This window comes from Thamnophis elegans, chromosome 5 (genome assembly GCF_009769535.1).
Source record: "Thamnophis elegans isolate rThaEle1 chromosome 5, rThaEle1.pri, whole genome shotgun sequence".
Taxonomy (NCBI): Eukaryota; Metazoa; Chordata; class Lepidosauria; order Squamata; family Colubridae; genus Thamnophis; species Thamnophis elegans.
Window position 1 is genome coordinate 75,095,630 of NC_045545.1, and position 26,749 is coordinate 75,122,378.

General features: G+C 41.9%; 1 protein-coding gene across 1 annotated transcript; it reads right to left on the minus strand.

Annotated features, from left to right (window-relative positions):
- Nucleotides 1-486: 486 nt before the first annotated feature.
- YWHAB (tyrosine 3-monooxygenase/tryptophan 5-monooxygenase activation protein beta) lies at nucleotides 487-17,197 on the minus strand. The gene is made up of 6 exons (XM_032218109.1): nucleotides 17,042-17,197; nucleotides 11,198-11,499; nucleotides 9,118-9,241; nucleotides 4,740-4,903; nucleotides 3,248-3,343; nucleotides 487-2,663 (listed from the first exon to the last, which is right to left on the minus strand). The coding sequence occupies exons 2-6, from the start codon at nucleotides 11,489-11,491 to the stop codon at nucleotides 2,607-2,609; spliced, it is 735 nt and encodes a 244-aa protein (XP_032074000.1). The 5' UTR covers nucleotides 11,492-11,499; nucleotides 17,042-17,197; the 3' UTR covers nucleotides 487-2,606.
- Between the last annotated feature and the right edge of the window lie 9,552 nt (nucleotides 17,198-26,749).

The following is a 26,749-nucleotide window of genomic DNA, read 5'->3' on the forward strand; positions in this document are numbered from 1 at the left end:
TTCTTTCTGCATTTACAGGAAATGCAAAGCTACAAATAAATAAATCTGTATGAAATAGATTTCTAAATGAAAGTGCCATATAACTTGTGTATGTGTATAGAAACATTGAGTTAATTCCTATAGACTGAAATATTCTCTCATCTGGATTGCTGCAGAATATGGGGTTACTCAGACCCCACCCACTCTCCAAATTAGTGTACCATAACCCATTCCTCTATTTGTGAATGTCAACTCCAGTTCATAGATGTTACCCATTTATAAGAAACAAATCTGTGCTGGAAACTAAAGTAACCACTTTGGTGTTTGGTATTATTATAACAGCTGTAACTCCATAGATACCCATTTTTTTCTCATGGTCATACAACAATTTCTGTCTTCTGGCTGTTGCCACCTAGATTCTACAAAAAGACTGGCTTTAAAATACTTTATTGCAAGAGTTCCGAGAAATATTTTTAGTTTTGTCCAGATTAAAACAAGTACTCAATGTAAATATTCCATTTTATTAGATCCAATATTTATACCAAAGGGCAACTTGTTCCGAAATGAAGTTTTTTACAAGATTAACTTTTCTTGTTATGATGCAATTTGCTTTTTAACTCCTTTTAAAAAATGTAGACTATAATGTACCTTAGCTTTATACCATCTATGAAGTACTGGTGATGTTTCCAGTACTTGGACAGTATAGTATATGCTATCATGTTATAAAGTACAATTTTATTCCATGTAGAAAACCAAATTTCAATATTTTGCTCACAAAGAAATAGTAATCAGTTTAAATCATTTTAGACCAATAGAAAAATCAGTTCATAGACATCACCGATACATTAATTACATCAATTGCATATAATCTAACACAATCAGTATTGTTAGGGTCCCAAAATAACATAGCCATTCCATCATATTGAATGTAGCCATAATTTTATCAAGTGATTGTGATAACATAAAAAAAGAGAAACTACAAACTGATAAATTTTTTTATTTTTAAATCGTTTTACACTTTCCTGATTGTGTAGGTTGAAACCAGAACTGTTTGAAAGACATACACAAATCTAGTACATCGATAACCAGGTATTTCTTTTTGCTATACTATTCTCACAACCACATGTGTGCTAGTTAATACAACCATCACAGAAGCAAACTTTAGGCAAAATACTGGTCAGTAGAAACAATGCAAAAAGAGCTACCAGATATACAGACAGGCTCGGTTCCACATTCACTACTGCATTTATCAAGCGCCAAGTAAAACTGCACAATTTGTTCAGCTAGTAGAGGGAATTTTGAAGTCAGTGCATGAATTTTCTTTTCAGCAAACAGTTGAACAGACAGATGGACTCTATAAGCCAAGTGGAATGTCACAAGCAGAGAAACGATATTGAAAAGACCAATAAGAGAAATAGTCTCATCTTTCACTGCATTATTCATGCAACTACTACTGAATTCCAATCTTTGCCTGGACAAATTTGTACATAATTCAACATTATGATCTATATTTCTAAGAAAGTTAAGGAAAATGTTATATATGAGCCCAATTATTTGTTTTGAGCCAGGAGTGGCAAAAACTATAGCAGCAATAGGCCATCTACATCTAAGTGAGACCTGTCCTCCAGTATTTTACTTTCTACCAATACCAGAAATTAAACCCAATTACAGTGAGTTTCTAATTTAAATTACATCAGGAGAGACACAATTTGTACCAAGAACTCAGATATTTAAAGATACAGGTTTCTTTCCTGGAAGGAATTAATGTTTACCTTTTTAAAAACTGGGAAAAAAATATTTCATGCAACTATTCTACAGCTAATAAAGCCATAAAAGTAGAACCCAAATTTCATTAATCCACTAGCCTACAAGATAAATGTATAATACATTACTGACCAAAATGATGTTGCCAGTGGCAAGAGCAGGTGGACCATCTGCCCAGAAGCAAGGCCACCATTTTTCTGCCACCATTAATAATTTGCTACTTCGTTTTTCATTTCCCCTTGGCTTTGAACGAAATTTAAGAAAAAGATTAAAATCACATGATCATTTGGCTAAAAAGCAGTGTATCCAGCATCATTATTTAAAAACATAAAGAAAAGGAAAAAAAAACAAGAAATGTCAGAATGAACATGCCTATTCAATTCACAGAAGTGAGCTTCTGAACTGGAATACCACACAGTAGATTGTTCCCCTTCCATGTTGCAGTATCACAATATAATCTCTATAATTTTCTATACAACTTTACAGCAGAATTGTACTTCAGCAACTTTGATACCAGATTATTATCCTTCCAAGGAATTACATGATTTGTATCTATTCTTTCATCATCTGAGTTTTGTAAAGTCAACTGCAATCGCAAATCCCATAATCACAGTGTTCAGTTAAAAAAATATAAACACGGTAATCATAACTGCAAGTGTTCATAATAGGAAAGGTTCAGAATGCCATTGTTCAACTGATTTCCATTTGACATACACAGAACACCAACCAATTTTTTTTTACCCCACAGACAGTTTGCTACGTTGAGGTTGTGAAGTCGATGTACTATTCTTTTTGCTTGCCGCACAAAGGAATATAATGTGTAGGATACAGTGACATTGAACACATAGTGAAGCACGACAGACTTAGTTTTCACCTTCTCCAGCTTCCCCTTCATCTCCCTGGTTTTCTGATGTCCATAGCTGCAAGAATATACAAGAATGTTTATGTTAAAGACATGCAGTTAATTTCAATGGTCTAGAAAGTAGATACTGGGCAGTCTATTTTATATTGACTTGGCTTCAGCACAGCACTGAAGAGAAACAGTTAACAAAGAATTAAAGACTAGAGAATATAGCCAGTTAAATAAATGAGTATATAATATCTATCAATAGAAAACAAAGATATGTAAGCAGACTGGAAAAGGCATGTATTAAGTTTTCTAACATAGATATGCTTACTGTATAAAGCTTTATGTTATCTCTTATAGTTGGACTCCCTGAATTCCAGTCCATAGTCCTGTTGGGAACCGGGCGGCACAGGTGGCAGGCAAGTGTGCAAAGCTGCATTTGCACAAGCAGCATGCATGAAACCATCATCTCTCTCCCCCACTTGCAGCTGCCACTGGTCTGCAGAGCCAGAAAGGTTGGGAACCGCTGCCTTATAGTACTTCCAAATATAACATTTTCCACAGGACTCCAATTAATCCATAAATAATAACTAACTGCATATTTAGAAAGAGTTAAAGATATGAACTGGCATGGCCACTTTTTTCAAAGATACTTACAGTAAGATTATCTCTAAGTAGCTGCATAATCAGGGTGCTATCTTTGTAAGATTCTTCATTCAGTGTGTCCAGTTCAGCTATTGCTTCATCAAATGCCTAAAACAAATGCAAGTATTATTTGACTTGTTTTTTCTGCCATTTCCAACTAAGAAACACGATTCACTTTAAAGTCTAATTAGAACTAGCTAAATGGGAAATACTACTTACAAGGTTGAAATTGGGCTCTGGGGAGCAGCTGGGTTTATCAATGCTATAATGGCTTTTCTGCTCTACCTCCCTGCCTAAGCTGTTGAACTCCAATGAGGAGTTGGTAATAGTGGACCTAAGATGCTGCTTTGGTGTGACAAAGTTAGGTGCAGCTTAAGAGTTAGTTCAAGGCCATTATAGAGGTAGTTTCCCTTTCTCCATGACCAATTCCAGTCAAAGCTGACAGCCAGCTCAAAGACCTTGATAATCAGGATGCTTCAGAGTTGAACACTCTTACCTATCCTGTTTTAACATCTACATGAAACTGCTGGGTGAGGTCATCCATTGATAATGGGCTCAGGTATAGCTTGACCCAGGATTATCAGAATTACTGCCTAGGTCTTATACCAGCAGTTGGAGGCTATATGGGTCTGAATGAAGAGGAACAGGTTTAAACTCAGCCAGGACAAGCTGAATGACTATGAGTATATAATTTCCTCCCACTAGAATTCTGCATTATTTGTTCGGAATAGGATAGCATTTCCCCATCAGAATCAGTTTGTGATTTGTAAGTTCCTTCTGGATTCAGAGTTACTGCTTGAAGAGCAGGTGAACAGCTGTGGTGAGGCAGGCCTTCACAGATTCCTCTGATATACCAAATGTACCCTTTCCTGTAGAAATCTCCCTTTTATAGTCATGCATGCATGGGTCACTTTGTATATGAATTTCAATGCATTCTATTTGGGACTGCCCTAAAAAACCACTTGGAAGATTCAGGTAGCCCATGAAAAGGTGGTTCAAACTGTTATGAACATACTTTAATATGACTTATAAGCCCTTTACAGCAATGGGCTTGGCTATCATAGGGAACACTTCTTTCTCATTTCTGTCTTTCTATAAGATCTGACACAATAGGCACACTGTGCGTCCCCCCCCCCACCTTCTCTGTGACTGTATGTATGTGTGTGTGTGTGTATTCTGTCTTTCTCGACTCTCTGTCTCTCCCCCATGTTTATAATTAGTGTTGAGTTGGGTATAAATCTAAATTGTAGATTATGTAACTGGATCTAAATTAAAGTCATACCTTGCTTTTTTCCACTAACATTGGAATGCTATAGAATTTATGTGCTATAGAATGCACATTTTAAATTACTGTTGTCTAGAGACTGTTTTCAGTATCCAGCTAGCTATTTTAGTTTAATAGAGATAATTCTCAAATATTAATTTAACCTAAATTTATGTTCCCCTTAATGTGTACTACCCATTCTTCCCCATTCACTAGTTTTCAATAAAATTAAGTCCTTACTGTCTTTGCCAAACTACAGGCTTTCTCAGGTGAGTTTAATATTTCATAGTAGAACACAGAGAAATTCAATGCCAGACCAAGGCGAATAGGATGTGTTGGCTGCATCTCCTTCTTGCTGATTTCAAATGCTTCTTGATATGCCTGTTGAGAATTTCCTACTGTTGCTATGAAGAAAGATAAGTATATTTTTAATTCCTCTTCATATGAGAAATGAAGTAATGAAACAAATAATGAAATCTTGAGCAATTAAACTGAATGTTCTTTCACAATTATTTTAGTACAAAAAAGCAAACAAATTTGTTTGTTATATTTTTAGTAGATCCAAAAATATATGTTCCTGGGAAAGACTACTTAAGATTTCCATCCAAGTATTAACCAGGCCCAACTTGCTTAACTGCCAAGCTTAGATATGTTCAGCCAGGTGTTGTCACCTGTTCAGTTGACAGATACAAAATACACAGCCAAGGTGAGATTTTATTATAAAATTAGGCCACACATTAAAGAAAACAGTAGTGCTACATTCAATTACAATCTCCACAGGTACCGGGAGGCAGACTGAAATTGTAGGCCTGGAGGCCACCACAACAGAAGGATGGCAGGGATTTCCTTGGGATTGGAGCCTCATCTTTTGGCCCCACCTCTGCAGGCATGTCCTAGGTCTCAGATGGAATTGAGTTGTTGCTTCTTCTCATTTCACTACTAAAACCATTTGTTCAAAGTTACCACAGCACTGGAAAAAGTGACTTACGATTGGTCTTCGCACATATATGGCTGTTACAGCAACCCTGCATTCAAGTAATCAAAATTCAGGTATTTACAAAGGTTGCAGCATTCCTGAGTGATGTGATTGCCATTTGCAAGCTTCCCAGACAGCCTCCAACAAAGCAAAATCAATGAGGGAAGCTAGATTTGTTTAGCAACCACAGTGATTTGCTTAACAATTGTGGCGAAATGAAATAAAATAAAACTGGACATGACTCACATAACAAATCCTTTACTTAACAATGGAATCTCTGGTCCCAATTGTAATTGTAAATTGAGAACGACTTGCACTTTCACTGCACAGAACTGATGCAGAGTTGCTACTTGTGTCACCAATTGTAACCACATGAGAACCATAAAGCCTGTACCCATTCTTTGGATTACTTCACTACTAAGCCTTGCTGGGTCTTGAGCTGTTCAGAACCGGGCCGCATAGGTGGTGGTGCAGAGCACATGTGCTTGATTTGTGCGATCAGTGGGCAGACATGGCAGCCGTTCACACAAATGGAGCTGCATGTACACATTTGCCCACTGCTCACGTGGAACCATCTCTCCCCCCCCCCCCCCCCCACTCCCCATCCCTGCTAGTCTGCAAAGTCAGAAAGATTGGGGAATTCTGTTTCAAGAAACTGTTATTCTTCAAATAGCCGGTAAGGGAATTAAAAATAGATGGATCTTGTATCAATGTGTTAAAGCACATTAGCCTTCAATAGGTCTTGCAGCAGTTTCTATTTTACGGCAAAAAAAATTGTTCTAGTAGACAGCAAAGGGACAGCGATTGTGGGATTAGAAACCAGTTTATGATACCTGTTAAATTCCATGGGGATTAAATGTTCTGAGAAAAAATAATGAAGATTTTGGTTTGGAGAGAGCAAGCGAGGCATAAACTCATGACAAGCGACTAAAAAGTTTGCTCAATTTTAAAATCTGAGGACTTGAAGTCTGAATTAATATGCCCTCAACAAATTAATCTTTCTACAATATGATCTTAGAATTTAAAAATTCCCAATTTTGTCATCACAAGCTTAAAATCTATTTTAAAAAATACTGTAGTAAGATAAAAGTGTCAATCAATATGAGAATAACTAAAGACTATATTTGATTTTACACATGCAGAATTGCAAAGGATTTTTAAAGTGGAAACATAGAAAAATATCTAGACTCTATACTATTTGTATACAGGCAGTCCTAAACTTACAATGGCAACTGGGACCCAAATTTCTGTCACTAAGTGATATGTTCATAAAATGTGACCCATTTTGCTTAACGACAGAAATCACTTCAGTACCATTTACTTTCATTAACTGAATCCTGCAGTTCTTAGGTGAGGGAAGGTAACTTCCTACTGCCTTCCCACAATCAAAGACAACGGGGAAACCATCAACAAGTTAACAAGCCCCAGGCCCACAAGCAGTTAAGATGGCTGGTGCCAGGTAGAGGAAGGACCAAGGGGGTGGGAATATTGGGGAAAGTCGAGGATGTGCAAGAGGCACTGTGTGGGTCAGGGAGAATGGGCAAGATGCCATACAGGTCAAGTGCAGATGAGTTGGGAGGAAGGTACATTGGTGGGGGAGACTCACCCCAGTGACTTGCAAGCTTCCCTGCTGGCTTCTCCTTGACTTTCTGGGGAAGCTGGCAGGAAAGGTTGCAAATGGTGATTGTGTGATCGGGGGGGGGGGGGGGGGGGCTTGGCAACTGATTGGAAAGGCAAACATGTTGTCAATGAACCAAATCGTGATCACATGACCCCAGGGGATGTTGGGATGGTTGGAGCTCCAAGAACCAGTCACAACCACCATTCATTCAATGCTGCCATAACTTCAGTACAGTTGCTGAACTGTCACAGACTACCTATAGTGGCCTAACAGATCCTTTCACAATGGTTAAAAAAAAATGGGTGGAGGAAGATGGAGGGAATTAACCTAAGTTTCCGCCTATCTTTAGCTGGGATATCTGGAACAGCACTACTGGAATCCAGTCCCCGTCTGAAAAGGTTACTGTATTTTTGCACTATAAGACATACTGGACCATAAGACGCATATTAGCTTTAGAGGAGGAAAACAAGAAAATTTTCCTCTGCCTCACAGCATCCATCCAGTATTCATCTGGTAGCATCCTTGCAGCAAACATCAAACAGCCTGGTGTTGTGGCCCACCAGAGGCCTGCGGAGATGGCAGCAGAGTCGGACAGTGAGGAGGTTGGGGAGGAACAAGGGACCAAGTCTAGGAGTCTGGGGAAGGCTCGGACGAGGGCTCTCTGTTGGAGGCAGAGAGGGGGGCAGTGCCATTTGGTAGTTACATACTGCCCCCCGAGCCTCTGGACTCTGTGAGGCAGAAGAACAGTGTGAGCCTGTTCTCAGTGTGTGCATGTGCAGAACTGCCAGAAGGCAAGAACAGTTAAGACAAAAAGGGTGACGCAGGAGTAAGGCTTGAAGATTATTGGCCCCTCCCATAAGACATAATACAGGAGCAAAGGCATGTGAGCCTTTGGGGGAAGCAATTAGTTCATCTAATCGGTTCAAGCTCTGAGAAGTCCTGTTTGATTCTATGCTATGTTTGACCTTGCAACTCAGACAGACATCTGTCGGACTCTTTACAGACTGTTTGTGAATCATTATAGGCTGTGAATGACCATAATTCACAACCGTTTAAATAAAAGAGGGTTTGGGGATTAAGATTGTGATTTATGCTTTCTCAGGAAGCCTAGTTCAAAAACACCTGGTCAGCTTCAGCACATTGCAGCCCCAGCCCATGGCTTCTCAGGGCTCTGCTCCATTGCGCCCACTATCAGTCAACTGAGCTGAGCTACTGCCACCACTGGGGAACACTGGAGCCTTCGCTGCTGAGCAGCTGATTGGTGGTTGGATTGGCCTCCCAGAATACCACTGATCACCTTTCTAGGAGGCAGGGATACTCACCTCCTAGAACAGCTGATTGGTGGTATTCCGGGAGGCCAATCCAACCATCAATCAGCTGCTCAGCAGCGAAGGCTGCAGTGGTAATAGGCGGCAAATGCCGCTCTTGCACCAACCCTCCTTGACCCCACTGCTATATTTGCTCTATAAGACACATAGACATTTCCACCCACTTTTTTTTTGGGGGGGGGGGAGTGTGTCTTGTAGTGCAAAAAATATGGTATATACTAAAATATCAATAACTTAGTGAAAAGAACATCCCCACACATTAAACTAACATATGCACAGCCCACTTTATTCCAAGATTTTAAGGTACATGAGGTTTAAGGTTTCTATAAATACATACAGGAAGCATATTTCATTCCATACATCTGTGCCTTTACAGGGTTAAGATGTGGAATACAAGAACAACAAGTGACTCATGCTTTCTTCTTCCCACATATCTTTTAATATTTGAACACTTGAAGTAAAATGAAGTAAAAATGTTTGGAGTAAAACATTCACATTTTCTCTTGTGGTCAAATCTCAACTCTTCTTTCATGGAGCACTGGTTAGCTTGGAAAACATAAATGAAAGTCACTTCTTCCCTATATTTCGACACTCCTGAGTCAATTGGTAAGTAGAAATGTTGGGATAACCCTTTAAAATGTTATCTATAGTTCTTGTAGAACATCACCCTACCATATAAGATATGTCACTTACTTTGCTTGTTGTCCCCAGATGCCACCTCTGAAAGGTATCTGTAGTAATCGCCTTTCATTTTCAAATAGAAGACTTTACTTTCTGGTTGTGTGGAATTAGCAATAAGGAACTTATCTAAGAGTTCCTGAAAAACAAATTAGCCATACAATTAAGAATGCTATTTCTTCAATTTATCATTATTTATTGAGATGAATTTTAGCAAATAATTTTTTGATGCTTTGTTTGGTTAAGAATGAGTAATAATGTCCTCAACGCAAGCTACACTTATACAAAGTAAAAATGCTCACCAAATAAAAATATGGACATTCAAGTCCTGCTTATTAATGAATGGACACATACAGACAAAACCTCTCTCTCCAGAAAAATGAGCAAACATATCTAACAAAGGCAAATAATTAGTAAGTCTAATTAATAAACAAGATAATCAAAGCAACTTTAACTACATTGAGACTAATGGTTCAAATTCAAGGTTAATAAGAGAATATAGCAGTAATAGCAGTAGACTTATATACCGCTTCATAGGGCTTTCAGCCCTCTCTAAGCGGTTTACAGAGAGTCAGCATATTGCCCCCAACAATCTGGGTCCTCATTTTACCCACCTCGGAAGGATGGAAGGCTGAGTCAACCCTGAGCCGGTGAGATTTGAACCGCTGAACTGCTGATCTAGCAGTAGCCTGCAGTGCTGCATTTAACCACTGCGCCACCTTGGCTCTTAGAATAGGCAGCCATATAAATAATTTCACCTAGAGTATCTGCTAGTAACATTTAGAGTAACCTACCATAGCAAGCACAACTAGCAGTTTTTACTGACTTATCAGAAATGGAATATAAGTAAAATGACATTCATGTAAATGTACAACAACAGGTTACACTTCTCATTCATTTTGCTAATCAGCCCAACTCACTTTCAGAGCCATTAGCTAAGTTCATAAAAGTTCACTCTTTAGAGGGAGAATAAAATATAAACAAGGGCAAAGCTGCGGATTAGCAATATTTCCTTTGGGAAAATATCTGGATAGGAGGGTCTCCTATTCCTACTACAGAAAAAGGACATTTACAGCAAATCCATTGTTTTATTTACCTACAATGGAAGAAAGTATCAAACAGTGGCGCATACAAAAGTAATCCTAAATAGTAGAAGAATCTTAAGGCCTAGCTATTGGGAGGAACTATGCTTTGCAGGATTGTTCAGCCAAACATGACTTCAAAAGAAGTATAAATATCTAACTTCTAGTTAGTAGTTGCAGTTGCAAACTATCCGTCATGGAGCTATACATGTGTGCAGTGCATAGACCAAAAATCAGCAAATAATAATGTACCACAAAAATATAAAATCACAATATAAAGAAAATAGTATCTAGGATAAAAGCCTATGATATACAATAAAATCAAAATGTGTATATTCAATACAAGCTGAAACCCAGTCAACCCCTAAAATGGATTATTTTAATAGCTTTATAAGGTCTAAGAAAAAGAAGCACATTGGCACTGAGGACCCGGAGTGTTGTTGGGGGCAATATGCTGACTCTGTAAACCGCTTAGAGAGGGCTGAAAGCCCTATGAAGCGGTATATAAGTCTAACTGCTATTGCTATTGCTACTTTCAAAATAGTTTGACAAACAATCTACAAACAGCGTGTAATACCACACAGCCACCTTGCAGGTATCTCCTAGAGGAATATTAAAAGTAATAAAGTTGATAGCACTTCATCTAGAATTAGACATGACCCTCTCTGGAACATGACTGAACTCCATAGATAGGATAAATAGCATAACAAAGCAGGGTTAATGGCATGGAAACTCTGTAACCAAGGGCTGTTTGTTTCAAGGACATACAGAGGTTGTCAATGAGTCTGAATTAAAAGGTTCTGGTCTGGTAGCCTTTTACAGCTACAGAACATCCATTTTGTTGGGTCATGCTTTTTCTAACAGTGACTCAATCTATAGCAAATGATGGGAGCTAATTTCAATGAAAACAAGACATAACCTTTGACACTACTCTGTAATCCAGCAATAAGGTTGGGGGACACTTAAATATACTATAAGAAGTGCTGAAATACAGATTGCTACTAGACTCTTACCAGAACATCATTGCATATGTCCTGCAACTCAGCCTCAATCTTCTCACGATATTCTTTTCCCATCTGCTGTTTTTTCTCGTTTCGTTCTGTCTTCTGTTCAATGCTGGAAATGACACGCCAAGAAGAACGACGAGCACCAACCACATTTTTGTAGGCAACAGATAGTAGGTTCCTTTCTTCGTTGGACAGCTCATGACCCTGCTCAGTGACAGCCTTCATGGCAGCAGCCATATCATCATAGCGTTCTGCCTGCTCAGCCAATTTGGCCTTCTGTACAAGCTCACTTTTATCCATCGTTATTCCTAAAGAGTAGGAAAAAGTTGTATATAATGTGTATTTCCTATTCTATTCACGTCCCACAAATCTATAGAAAAATATTTTAATAGTAAAAGCAATATATTTTTTATGTCTGATACAAAAAATGAGATATTTGCTCTTCTCTAGTGTGGAAATTACACTGAGAGGGGAATTTCCCAGACAAGAAATAAAATTACATCAGACACCTACCATCAAGCCTGAAAAATGAGAATAAAAGTGTCCATTAAATCCTGGGAAATGAAAAAGGGAAAAGGATAAAAAAGGACTGGATTTGAAATTGTCATCTCATATTGATAGACAATAGTCAAGTGTTTAAAATAATGTAATCCTAGTGTGCAATAAAAATCCATAGATAAAAGAGAACCAGACAAATAAGGATTTTTTTAAAAAAAATTGTGTAATAGATCATCAATTTCTCTAAACATTACTTTTACACCCCATAAATGTTTTTTATCATAACCACATTTCCAAGAATTTTATTTCACTTCCAACTATTTGCTAGGATAATCAGATCCAGCACTATAGTTAAAAGAAGAGATTAGTGCCAGCTTGCTGTGAATTGGAATCTAACTTTTAAAACTAGGTTTTAAAATCAGAGCACAAGATAACTGAAAAACAAACCTAATTAATAGTAGATACCCTACAATGACAAAGTGACCCGCTGTCAGGGCCCACTCCACTCCATAATTAGGAAAGAAGACTAAGAGACTCCATGGGTTGGAAATCCAAAGTACTTTTACTAATTATAAATGGTAAGCGAGCAGTAGTGAAGCAAGATCTGAATAATATGGCGCGAAAGCAATTGATATATAGGGAAACCCGTTCCCCCCCCCTAGGATCAAAGCTCCAGTCCAATCATAAGTCCTTCAAATGTCAGGTGTGAGATAACTTCAAACAGACAGGCCGAAGATGGAATGTGTAGGCCGTTGATGCAGGCGGGAAACACGTACGCATGCATACTCCCAACGACTGGTACATCCTAGAACCTTCCTCCAGCACGTCAATTAAATCCCTCCCACATACACGCCCCCCCCTTCCCGTTTCATGGCAGCTGAAGCAACAGCAAAGCAGAAGCTGACACCCGCCTTCTTTCTGTAACCTTATGGACTCAACTTTATATGCAAGTGATGGAAATACAGAACAGGCAGAAAAGATGCCTGGATTTGTGTCCAAAGTATTAAAGGAAAAACAGAACCAGATTGAAATGCAGAAAGCCTTATATTATTCATATCCACTGTGACCTATTCTTCTTTGTTCCAATTTCATATTAGATGCTATAGCACCAGGAGGTAGAATTTCTTACTAAAAGGTATATGTACCGGTATATGCACAAAGTATTGCATTCTAAGTTTGAAGATGGTATTAAAGGTTCTATTTTTCTGTCCTACAATTAGTGCAATACTTATGGGAGTCATTATGCTATATAAATAAGATGAATAAAAGAATAAATAAACCTCAAACTTGTAACTGTCTCATTCTTAAGCCTTTCCTAAATCTCTGCAAATACTTAAAAAACCATTTCTATGAATCTCTTATAACCACAAATAAGAGACACAAAGATGGATATTGTTCTTAATGCAATACTTTCTAGCAGCAGGAAGATAACTTTCAAAATTTTGTTTTGACAAGCAGCAGAACTCAACAATCTTTGACACAGAGCTCAATCTGAATCATGGATAATATAACCGTAACTTCAAATCAATCACAACATTTTAAACTCTATTAACCCCAGATATTGAATTGTCTCAAATTGTACCTGGAAGATAATTCATTATCCCTTCTCAGCTTCCTGAAGTCACTCTGCAATTAGCGGATTCTCCAGAACAGACTTAGACTACATGTAGCAAAACTACTCAGCTAAATAATGCATGTAGTCTTTTATGATTAAATATTGCTCATTTGAACAAACCTCCTCTGAAATAATCCATAAATACATAAAACTTCTAATCCAACTTTTTGTTCCTCAATTAGTCATATAACTTGAATATCAAAGAATGAATGGAAGAAATTACTCCTCAGAAACTAGGCCAATTAAAAGAACTTAAAATCAACTTTACCTGCATCTATATATGCAGCAAGTAAATAAAGTGGCATTCAGAAATTTAATTAAGGGATCCAAACAGGAAATGCTGTAACAGTCAGTCACCGATATAACAGGTCATCAGAATTTAAGGCTATCTCATAATAGAATGCAACATATTTGCTACCTATTTTAAGAGAAAAAATGGTAGCTAATAGATATCCCAATTGTCCTTTCTGCTAAGTTGGGAGTACAAAACCAAAATAGGAATTTCCAGAAGACTAAAGCTTGCTAGACACTAGAAATAGTTAAAGCAATTAAGGCTTATCATTTCCCTTACATTGAAGAAAACAAAGATGAATTGATTGTTCACAAGCATGGCTGTCTATGTCTATGAATATTATTCTCAGTCATCCAGGTCATGATTGTTCCAAAAGTGCTTTTTCAAAAACCAGGTGGACTTTGTTTTTCCTTGAAGACATTTCACTTCTCACCCAAGAAACTGAACAAGCTTCTTGGATGAGAAGCAAAACATCTACAAGGAAAAACAAGTCCAGCTGTCTTTTGAAAAAGCACCTTTGGGACATGGCTCTTTATATCTTATTCCAGGGTAATTACTTTTCTTCTGATTTATATAATGCATGAAATCAACTACAGAAGCAAAAAATAAACCATTCTATTATCAAAGGACAATTTCATATTTTCAAAATGACAAATATGACATATTACTTAAATTGTTATTGGTTGCTTAATGATTACATTTGTGCCATTCTTCCTCAGGCAGAAAGTATGATTAAGTGGTACTACCTCTGGCAAAAGGATATGAATGACCAGGTAGTGTTGTTTAATCAAAAGAAATGAACTTAGTAGAGATATTTTTAAAATGCTTAATTTCATGTTTTACAGGACTTCCGGCACTTATTAAACTTTATATTTTATGGTGATAATAGGTCTATACCCAATATATTTATAACAGAATTTGTTATAAATTTGTTATAAGAGGCTGGAGACAATGCATTCCTTCAAAAGATTGGTGGGGTGTGTGTGTTACTTTAAGAAGCTACATGGGGCTAAATAAGTAAAGGAACAGTCTGAAAAATGGGAAAGTGTTTGGAAAGAACTCTGAACAATGACTCAAAACTTTGGTATTGCAACTGATTATAGGAGCTTTTGAAGATAAGTTAACAGTTTCAACTGTAAAAATATCATTTGTGGTATTTTATTGGCTGGGTTCACATAATTTATTAAGCCATTATCTAATCTGCTTGATTTTGGATTACCACACTACTGAATTATATATTAAACAAATTATGTTAGAAACTAAATTGGAACAGGCATTAAGTTCCTTATATCCAACAATCAGATTAATACAAAAATCCAAATTAAGCATTTCAGACAACACTTTCTAAGTGTTGCTAAGAATGTTATCTGAAAACATTCAATGGATCCCACTGCCTATCTGCCTAAATGGTTCCACTATTCTTTTAAAATGTTATGCTGACAAGCCTTTTAGATTTATGGCAGATTACAGCTGCATAGAAATACTGTATAGTATACTAAAATTGGGGTTTTTTTTACAAAATTTAAGTCGTTTTAATTATGGGTAATTGGACACTTGTTTATTTTTAGATATTGAAGAGATCCTAATTTTCTTAAGAACCAAATTCAATCAAAATTGAATAGCAAGACAAGTATCTCTCCAACTGTCAGTTATTACCATTAGATCACAGGTGCTAGAAATCAGTTATGAATTTAGGAAATTCGTTTGCAACAAACAAGAAAGAGAAAAGGGGGAAGAGAAAGAAAAACTTTAAAAACAAATGATAAATATAATTCCCTTTATAATTCAGGCATAGTCATGCTGATGCAAGACCAACAGCAGCATTGACAGATACTGCACATTATGTGATGCTCTCCCAACAGGCTGTATCAGCTGGTGGAGACTTTTCAGGGAATGCAACAGTAGTACATCCTTGGGGCCTATGTATTCTAACAGTGTAGCAATACATCACTTGCTCTTTATGGAAGAACAAGTTTCCACATATACTGTGTGTCTTTTCATCACCATAAGCAAGTGAATAATTAACCCATCTTACAAAATGGATAGTAGTCCACAATATTTTGTTAGCTTACAATGCCAGCATCAGCATCAAAACAAGCATGTCTTTCTATATATAGTATATTATGCTAATTGATAACTGCACAAACAAGTTATAAATTTCTCTTGGCAACTATATGGTAACAGTTTGACAATGTCTTCTTCCAGGATGCTTTCCGATCTTTAAGTCTAACCTACAGGTCTAAGATTCTTTGGTAGACTTCCACCCAGTACTAACCAGGGCCAACCCTGCTTGGTTTCTGAACATAGAAAAGACCAGCTAAGTGCTAGCATCTCCCAAGACTATAATAGACCCCCCCAAGGCTCTATTCTAGATGATATGGGCTTTCATTTCAGATTACACAAAGTGGAGGCTTCCCATGGGAAAGCTCAATTGTGGTGATTTCCAAAAAAACAAAAAAAATTCTGGAGCAAGTGCAACCTTTAAAACCATGGCTCCTCAGATCTCCTCACTAGGATCTCTCACCCCCACAGATCCAATTGTTTTATCATTCCAACCCAGCTGGGAAAAGACCTCCCCCGGATTGCTCAGAACCACGGATCCAGGCTCCATTCCTTTTTCCTAATGGAAATCCCGAACCGATAAACCCAGGGCTTCTGGAATTCCCAAACGCTATTACAAAGCGTGCCACAAATAAACCTCTCCCGGGATGCCATCCATGCAAGATGCAAAGTCAATTTCTTCAGGGCACCGAATTTGAAATAGAGATCAACTCAAGAATACACGGGCGATACGAATCATTCTGGTTCCGGGTCTACCTGGGAGTCTAATTGTGTCATTTAAGTCATTTTAAGGAACTGGGATCCTATCGCTCCAGGTGGTGACACACACACACACACACACACACACAAAGCGAGTAGGGCAGGCAGAAGGGTTGCGTTGAAAGGAGAGGCCCGCCCTCCACTTTCTTCTGCAACCGCAGCGTGGCCTCTCCCCAGAAGCTCCGCCGAGAACCCCGTCCCAGGTTCGTTACGCACAGGTGAGCACGCCCATGCCCGGGTAGCAGCAGCGGCAGGAGAAGGTGACTCAGCCAGGGCGTGGCGCTCCCAAGCTAGCTAGGTGACCCCTCCCCGAGAAGCCTCGCTCCAGCAGCGGAACAGGAGCAAAAGCAGCGCGCCAAGAGCCGCCGATTCCCCGCCTCCCCTCCGCTCCGGGCAGTCTCGGAGGGGAGGAAGCGCGGCGGAAGATCGACCTCGCTTCGGCGTCTCGGGAAGAGGGCATCCCAGAGCGGGATCAAGTAGCCGGAACCGAGCAGGCCTCGGTTCCGCTCACCGCCCTCCCTCCCTTCGGCTATGTGGGGGGAGGGAGGGCAAAGCTCAGCGCCGCCGCTCAGCGGCGAGGATCGGGTGGGGGGGGAGGAGAGACTTTTGGCGGGATAGCGCTCACCTGACGGGGTGCGACCGCCTCAAAACGAGAGGGACGTTGGGGCCTCGGATAGCGGGCGAAGCGAGCGTTGTCGGCGCGCGAGCCACCCGCTTCCCTCTTATCACACTTACACACCCTGCGGCTCCTGCGGCTACTTCCGCCGCGGGGGTCACGCCTTTTCCGGCGCGGACACTCCTCTCCTTCCTACCCGCCCCTTTGCCTTGTCCGCTCAGCCCATTGGGCGAACCGGACCGCGGAAAGGAGTGGGCCGGCGGCAGGAGAGGCGAGGTGGCGCCGTCGTTAAGGGCAACGGGCGTGTGCACGTGCAGGTCTGCTCTTGAGGGGGGGAGGGAAGGGAGAGGAGATGGGCTTTTCCAACGAAGGGTCTCCCCTCCCGCTGGACAGTCAGGTCCTCGGGCGCCGCAAGGCTCCCATTCGTTTGGCACCGCCGTTACTTTGGTTCGGCCCAGCCCCCCTCCTTGGCCCTCAGGTATAGGATTTTCTGAAAGATACTAAAGGAGAACCAAAGGCTGGAGGGGGGGGAGATGTGCGCTCCCCTTTTCTCCTTTCCCGATGGTAGCTTCCTCTTCTTCCTGGGCGGGTTTGCAGCTGCACCTCGCAGTCGATTCCAAACGGAACTGAAAGGTGGGGCTTGCGGAGATCCGGGGAGCGAGAATGGAAAAGCGCCAGAGCGGCCACTAGAGGGCAGCAAAGGGGGCCAGGAAACGCCAACCTCTTGGCGTTCCTCTGAATTTCTGCAACCCAGTATTTTGTGGCTTCTAGTATTAATGCCACCTATTCTTCCCCGCTTCTATTCCTCCCAGCGGCTGCTTGGATGTGTAGATCTCCAAAGCAGTTTTCCTCTCTCAAGTGCAACTACTTTAAAGAAAAGACTGGACGGTCACTTATCTGAAATGATATAGGATCTTCTGTTTGAGCAGTGGGATGGACTAGAACAGTGGTCCCCAACCCCCGGTCCGTGGACCGGTGCCGGGCCGTGGAGTACCTGGCACCGGGCCGCACAGCGGCCGGGGGCCATGATCGCTGCAGCGGCCGGGGGCCATGATTGCTGCAGCGGCCGGGGGACATGATCGCTGCAGCGCAAAGGCTCCTGGGCCGTGCGCAAAAGCTCCTGGGCCGTGTGCAAAGGCTCCAGGGAAGAGAGCCCCGCGCTGGTATGCACGTGATATATAAACAATTAATGTGTCGTCGCGAACAACGCCTCCCCACCCCTGCGCGCGCTCAGCGGGCCACGGTAAAATTATCAAAGGCTGACTGGTCCGCGGCGATAAAAAGGTTGGGGACCACTGGACTAGAAGACCTCCAAGATCCCTGATTTACTTTTTCGCCTATGGCTCCATGGGATAGGGAAGTTTCTTTGGCAAGCTTTGCCTTCCGGGCCAGAGAGCTCCTGGAGAAGATGAAAGATGACGAAGATTTTCCTTTTTGCTGGGGCTTCTAATAAAGGAATCTTTGAATTAACTTCAGAGGCTTTGTTGTGTCTGGAGAGCTGGGTCAGAACAGACTAGTGTTAGGCTTTAGACTATGGGTGTCAAACTTGTGGCCTCACGTTGCCGTGTTGTGACATTTCATGATGTTTTCCCCATTTGGGGAGCTGAAGTGGCGTGGCTTGTGACATCTGGCCCACGGGCCGCCAATCTGATACCCCTGCTTTAGGCATATTAAAATAATGCAACAAAACAAGAATGTCAGAATGGGGGTAAAAAAAAATCAAGATATTGGCCACACAATCGCACAGTCACAACAGCTGTCTGCCCAAATGAGTTCAAATTACTGGATCCTGATGAATTACATCCCAGAGTTCGGAAGGAACTGGCAAGTGTGGCCTTGGAACCACTGAAACATATATTTCAAAGATCCTGGAGAACCAGGGAACTACCAGAGGACTGGAAAAGACAGATATGGTTCCCATCTTGAAAAACAAGAAAAAAAAAACAGATCCAGGAAATACAGACCAATCAGCCTGACATCCATACCTGGGAAGATCCTGGAAAAGATAATGAAGCAACAAATCTGCAAACTAGAAGCAAGTAAAGTTATAATCGGAAGCCAACATGGATTCGTCAAAAACAGATCATGCCAAACAAATCTTACTTCCTTCTATGACAAAGTGGACAAAATTAGTGGACCAACGAAATGTTGTGAAAATAATATACTTGGATTTCAGTAAAGAATTTGACAAAGTAGAGCTCAACCTACTTCTTGGTAAGCTAGAAAAATGTAGGATAGACAGCATCACCACCAGATGGATCAGTGGTGGGTTGCAGGTGGTATGCCCCGGTATGAGTGTACCAGAGCCTGCCTGGAGCACTGGGTACCGTTCCAGTACGGTGCTCCAGAGGGCCCATCCGCCTGCCCGAGCTCCTTACCTGTCCCTTAAGCCTTTGGCGCTTCCGTGCACGGGCATGGCACATATGGCGCCTATGCGACGCTCTGCTGAGCAGCTGAAGCGTTGTGGAGGCTTGCGGAGGTGTCGCAGGCAGGTATGATGCATGCGCACACTGCACGTGTGTGCACACTCATTGCACGCATCCATGTGGGCAATGCCAGGCCCGTTCCAACCGTACCAGTTGGAACGGGATCCAGAACCCACCACTGAGATGGATTTGTAACTGGCTGACAAACCATATTCAATGAGTAGTCCTTAATGGAACTACATAACTACATGGAGGGAAGTAAGCAATGGAGTATCCCAAGGTTACATTTTAATGCCCAGAACTCTTCAATATATTCATAAACTATTTAGATCAGTGGTCCCCAACCCCCGGTCCGCGGACCGGTGCCGGGCCGTGGAGTACCTGGCACCGGGCCGCGCAGCGGCCGGGGGCCATGATCGCTGCAGCGGCCGGGGGCCATATTTGCAACTTTGTAGTCCTCATGAACGTGCCCTTTCTCTGCCCCCCCCCGCTGCCCCAGATGTGCGGGGCTGGGGGGGCGAGGGGAGGCCCGATCTCCCCCCCGCCCTCTTGCTCTGCTCGCCCCGGGAGGGAGGGGGCGGCGGCAGCGGCCTCGGCCCGAACTTGGGATGCTGCTGGCGGAGGCTGCCTGGGAGGCGAAACTTTGTCCGCGGACTCGCCCGGCCCGCCTGCCCCGTGGAATGACGAGGGGGGGGGCAGGAGGGGGCGGCGGCGCTGCATTTTCCTCCCAAGGAGAAACTAAGGTTGCAGGGGGGAGGGGCGCAGCGCGGCCGTTTCGGGGGAACTTGGGGAGCTTCGCCGTTCCGAGAGGCGCTTCGCGCGCAGCCCCACCCAGGTGGGAGATGTTTTCCTCCGCCGAGGCGGGGAGGGGGGGCTTTACGTAAGACTCGCGGCGCAGCTCTGCCCCCCCTCCTGGAGTGTCACCTGCCTCCCGCCCCTCCCCCCCGCCGCTCCGCCGAAGCGCTTTTTGCGTCAGGCCGGCGGGGCTCCCGGGGGCCCTTCGGCCGCAGCCCGCCTTCTCCCCCTCTTTCCTTCATGGAGCGCGGCGCGGAGGCCCACCCCCTCGGAAGCAGCCGGCCTCCGCCGCGCCAGCCGCCTGCCCGCCCGAAGTAGGACACGGCGCCATCTTTTCCCCCCGCCGAACTGCAGCGAGGAAAAAGGGCTGCCCGAGCGAGCGGATCGCGGGGTCGGTTCCCCCTCCCTTCCCCGGCAGCCGAGGAGGAGGAGGCGGGGCGGCCTTGCGGGCTGTCGGCCTTGGCGTGAAGGAAGCCCCCCCCCGCCCTGCGGAACGCGCGCCCAGGATGGCCGCCTTCCCACCCGCCGGTCCGGAAGGCCGAGGGAGGCTCGTCTGACTGGTCCGCGGCGATAAAAAGGTTGGGGACCACTGATTTAGATGACAGACTAGAAGGGGAACTCATCAAATTTTCAGATAACACTAAACTGGCAGGAATAGCTATCATCCTAGAAAGTAGGCTCAAGATTCAGATGGATTGAAAACTGGACCCTATCAAACAAAATGAGATTCAGTGTAGAAAAAACTAAGGTTTTACAATTCAGCAAGAAAAACGAAATATACAAGCACATAATATATGTGAAACCTGGCTCAATAGCAGTAACTGTGAGTGGGATCTTGGAGGCCTACTTGACAATCACTTAAATATGAGCCAGCAGTGTGCAGCAGCAGCAACAACAACAACAAAAACCTAATGCAGTCTTTAAGTTGCATTAACACAGGAATAGAATCAAGATCATGTGAAATATTAGTACAACTTTATAAAGCCTTAGTAAGACTACATTTGGAATACTGCATTCTGGTTTGGTGACCACAATATAGAAAAGATGGTGTGACTGTAGAAAGAGCCCATACAAGAGCAACAAAGATGATTAGGGGACTGGCGGCTAAAACATGAACAATTGCAGGAATTGGGTGTGACTAGTTAAAAGAAGGATGGAATGACACGAAAGTAATGTTCCAGTATATGGGTGGCTGCCACAAAGAAGAAGTGGTCAACCTATTTCCCAAAACACCAGAAGGCAAGACAAGAAAAAAATGGATGGAAACTAATCAAGGACAGAAACAATCTAGAACTAAGGAGGAATTTCCTAACCATAAAAACAGTTAACTAGTAGAATAGCTTGCTTTCACTGGAGGCTTTTAAGAAGAAATGAATAACCACTTGTCTGGAATGGTATAGGATGACCTGGTTGAGATCTTATACCTTGGTGTAGAAGACCTCCAAGGCCTCTTCCAACTATGTTATTCTGAATAAATATAACAATATAACAGAATGCAGAGTTGGAAGGGACCTTGGAGGTCTTCTAGTCTAATCTCCTGCTCAACCAGGAGACCCTATACCAGTGTTAGCAAACCTTTTCGGCACTGGGTGCCAAAATGGGAGTGCACGCACGCACACACGCATACCAGAAACCGGAAGAGTAGTTGTCCAGTGGGCATGCACATGCTAGGAAAATGATCTTCCGTTCTCTGGCACACACATGTGCCCTGGCCAGCTGGTCTTCGCGCACACATCCATGTCAGAAACCGGAAGACCAGGTGGCTGGTGTGCATGCATGCACTGAAACCAGAAGGGCAGCTGTGCGCACCACGTGGCTGCTCTTCTGATTTCCAGCACTCCCGTGCATGAAGACCCTCCTGGCCGTCACACCAGAACCCGGAAGAGCAATGGTTGATGGTGTGCCTGGAAAGATGGCTCGGCGTGCCACTTTTGGCACGCGTGCCGTAAGTTTGCTATCACAGCCCTGTACTATTCCAGACAAGTGGCTATCCATCTCTTCTTAAAAGCCTCCAGTGATGGAGCACATACAACTTCTGAAGGCAAACTGTTTCACTGGTTAATTGTTCACATTGCAGATTGCAAACTGAATATGTTAGCTGTGCAGTACAGTTGCAAAAAAAAAAGAGCAAATCTAGCTTTGAACAGGAACAATGACATACAGTTTCCAACTCACAGGAAGCATTATGTCCTACGGCAGTGGTCTCCAACCTTAAGGTTGGAGACCACTGTCCTACGGTATTGGTGTGATTCAGTGCAGGGATTATAATCTTGTTTAGTCCTTCAGGAGCTTTAGGAAAACAGGCTCAGAGAAGGATTAGGAGGAAAATCAAGAGAATGAAAACAAACTTCAATGAAACACCAAAGGAACTGAGACTGTTTAACTTCGGAAGTCTAAAGTGGATGGATGGAATATTAGGACATTATTGGTCAAGGGTGTGAAAGAATATGAAGGTTAAGCTCTGTTCCCCATCATTGCAAAGTATAGAATGCAAAGTCATGGGTTCTATTCACAGGAAGATGAATTATAATTGAAGAAACATTGCAAAATAAGTTTGACAACGAAATCTTACAGGGAAAGGTAGTTGAGTCTCTTCTTTGATCCTGTTTTTTTTAAATTAACAGCTGGAACAAAAGCTGCTTTAACAAGTAAACTCTTGTTATTTACTCTTGTAGAGTTGTGAGATAACAAACCTCACACTCTTGCTTCAATTAGATAATTTATTTCCCATTTTTGTCTTAGCTAGGAGACCAATACCCATACCCAGATCCTTAGGAATCTAGGTAATTATCATTAATCAGAGGTGGTATTCAGCAGGTTCTGACCAGTTCTGGAGAACTGGTAACAGAAGTTTCGAGTAATTCAGAGAACCGGTAAATACCACCTCTGACTGGCCCCATCCCTATCTATTCTCTGCCTCCAGCTAATCAGGAAGAAAAGGGGTTTTGCAGTAACCTTCCCCAGGAGTGAGTTGGGAATGTACATTTTACAGTATCCTTCCACTGCCACGCCTACCAAGCCACGCTTACCAAGCCAAGCCATGCCCACAGAACTGGTAGTAAAAAAAAATTGAATCCCACCACTGTCATTAATATATGACTTTGCATAAAGTAAGCAACAACTGGGAGTTGAGAGGAAAAGATTTTGAGATTTTGAAGGGCTATAAAACCTGCCCAGTGAAAGCAACCCCTTGGTGAATTGTTTCCATGGAAGACCATCCTTGCTGTTCATGCTCACTGTGGTTGCCTGGGAATAGACGTGTTTCACACTATAAGTATAAGGGCCTTTTAAATAAATCTTCATTTATTGTAAGCATCTTGGTATCTTCTTTGGGGTTTGCCTGTTTTGGTATCCAATCCATAAACATAGTAGCCAGCAACAGCTCCTTTTCACTAAAGTGTTCTAACAGAGGCTAGACAACCATCAACTGAGAATTGTTCAGTTTAGATTCCTGAATAAACACCATTGATTCCTTGGCTTCTGAATTCTGTGCATCAGTATAATATCCAATATCATGTTCAGCCCATGGAATGGCATCTAACAGCAAACACATTCCCCTTTTGATCATACTCTCATCCAGCTTTCCTCTTGATTTCAGAAGCAACAGGGAGGATGAATGGAAGGGAAAGTTCTCTAGCAAACAGAGAAATGAAAATGTGCACCACCCTTAAATTTCCTTTAATCTTGGAAAAAAATGGTATAACTGCTTCCAAATCTATGTAGGTTTGAAATACAGAAGCTCTATAGAATGCTTTGAAATTAGCTATAGCCCAAACAAAATGCCTTGTACATGATGGATTATATTCAGATAATTCAAATTCACAATTCTTAATGGATAATACGCTGAACCAGAAAATTCAGATCCACTAAGAGCAAAGGAATGTGTGGAATTGTAGAATTTCAAACATAAATCAATCTGAAAAAAACTTAAATATTATTTTTAAAGGAATATTGTTCTACATCTATGCATATTTAAGGTAGCTTCAGAGGATATGGTTGCCACAACAATTTTATGAATGGCCTCAGATAATAATAGAAGTAGGAGAGCAAGGAAGCCTTCAGGCATTTCCCTCGGTTGGAGGACAGAACTAATTTAGGCACAAAATGGCTAGACCAGACATGTTAAGCCATCTTCACTGAACCATGCAAGGGCAAATAAGCCCCAAGGGACCTCATTCAACCTGCCAAGTTAAAGTCACAGTTTGGCTAGTATGATGTGCAGAATGGACAACTCTGTCCTCGGTATTCTTAGTGTGCTGAAAGGTACTTCCAATCCTCAGTGTACAATTAAAGTTCACTGGACAATACTGGTAAGGTTTTCTGTTCAGGCAGAAAAATGTTACAGGCTGGTCTTCCACCTTGAGAAATAACAATCTGTGCCGTGTGAATAACAACGATACTGTAATTTTCATGACAATTGTACTTGTTTGTGATAGAATCTCTTCAAAGTCATTTCAGGCCAGCAGATGGCAGCAAAGCTTAGATGGTTGGGGAATATTGCCTAAAATCTTAAGAAAGCTATTAATAGTCTGAGGCTGTCTTGTCCTTTCAAACACTTCTTTTTGTATTTTAATGTAGTGCTGCTAGTATCTCAAATTATTTTTTTTTAAAAAAAATTACAAAAATGTTCCTTTATAGAAATTGGGATAGAAACTGAAACAGCAATACGCATTGGCTTTTACATAGTGATTGATTATGTGTCATCGAATTGTTGATTCTTAGCATCCACATAGATGTCCCTAACTTAGTTTTGCAGGTCATCACCACTGTAAGTAAGCCCATCCACCTTGCAGTTGGCCATCCTCTACTTCTCTTTCCTTTTACCTTACCCATCATTAGAACCTTCTTCAGAGCAATAGGTTTTTACCTAATGTAGGGGTCAGAAACCTGCGGCTCTGGAGCCGCATGTGGCTCTTTCATCCCTCTGCTGCAGCTCCCTGTCACCGGTTGGCTCCACAATTGATAGGACTTTTGATTAAGACAGGTAGAGGAAAAAGGGTGCCGCGCTAGGAGGAGACTCTATGGTGGGGGAACCGGACTTCTGGTCAGCAGAGGAAAAAGGATGCCACACTGGGAGAAGACTCTATGGTGGGGAAACTGGACTTCCGGTCAGCAGAGGAAAAAGGACATCACGCTAGGAGGAGACTCTATGGTGGGGGAACTGGTCTTCCGGTCAGCAGAGGAAAAAGTACATAGCACTAGGAGGAGACTCTATGGTGGGGGAACCGGTCTTCCGGTCAGCAGAGGATAAAGGACTTAGCACTAGGAGGATACTCTATGGTGGGGGAACCGGACTTCCAGTCGGCTCCAGAATTGAATGGGGAGCTTCCGTTTTTGACTTTTGTGACTCTTTGAGGGTTTAAGGTTGCCGACCCCTTACCTAATGTGTCCAAAGGAGGACACTGTAATTGAACCTGGTTGTTTGAGTTTCAGGTGAGAAACTCTGGATTAATGCAATGATCTATTTGTTTGTTACTATAATATCCTCAGGAGTCTTCTCCAAAACCAAAAGCATCAATACAGTACTTTTCCTATCTTGCTTTTTCAAAATCCAACTTTTGCTTCCATAAAATGTCACAGGAAATGTCATGGCTTATATGTTTCTGATGTTTGTAGGGTACAGACACACCACAGCATTTGAATATCTTTTTCAAGGTCTTATGGATGCTCTGTTAAGTGCTATCCAATTGCATATTTCTTGATTGCTTCTTTCTTTATAGTTGAAGGTTGGTCTTTAAAAAAAGTCAGAATCTTTTGAGATTTCAATACAAGTCCTATTATAACATTATAGGTATTCCAGTACAATTAGAGGATTAAAGATGTGAGCCTCCTGCCTAATGGAAGAATAATACTGCTTCAGTCAAATTGAAGCCTTGATTTCTGCAGGTAACATGTAATTGGCATCTGCCATATTTTTTGGACTATAAGACACACACAAAATTATGCATCATAATTTTGAAGAGGTAAATTTTTTAAAAAAGGTTTTGCACTCTGCAGGTCTTCCAAACCCTCGGCATGCCTCGTTTTTTGCAAACAAAACAAAACAAAACAAAAAAGGGGCATGCAGAGTTTTGGGAGGCTTGTAGAGTGCTCCAGTGGGCTGGGTGGGGGTGGGGGAGACAAGCAAAAATGGCCAGGGTTTTTTTGCTCAATTTTGCCCTCCCCAGTCCCTAGGAGCACTTTGCAAACCTCCCAAACCTTCTGCATGTACATGTTTGCAAAGGGGCGGGGTTTCGGAAGGCCAAAAATGATGTATTCAGTGTATAAGACGCACCCAGATTTTCACCCTCTTTTTTGGGGGGGAAAGGTGCGTCTTATACTCCAAAAATACAGCAAATATTATCTGGAAGGCAGTGAGTTCAGTATGGCTGACATACAGTTTTTAAGAAGAGATTGGAGAGTAAGTTGCCTGAAATAGTATAGAGTTCCCTGCTTGAGCAAGGAGTTGGACTAGAAGACTTTCAAGATCCTTCCAACTCTATTATTCTGTTGATCT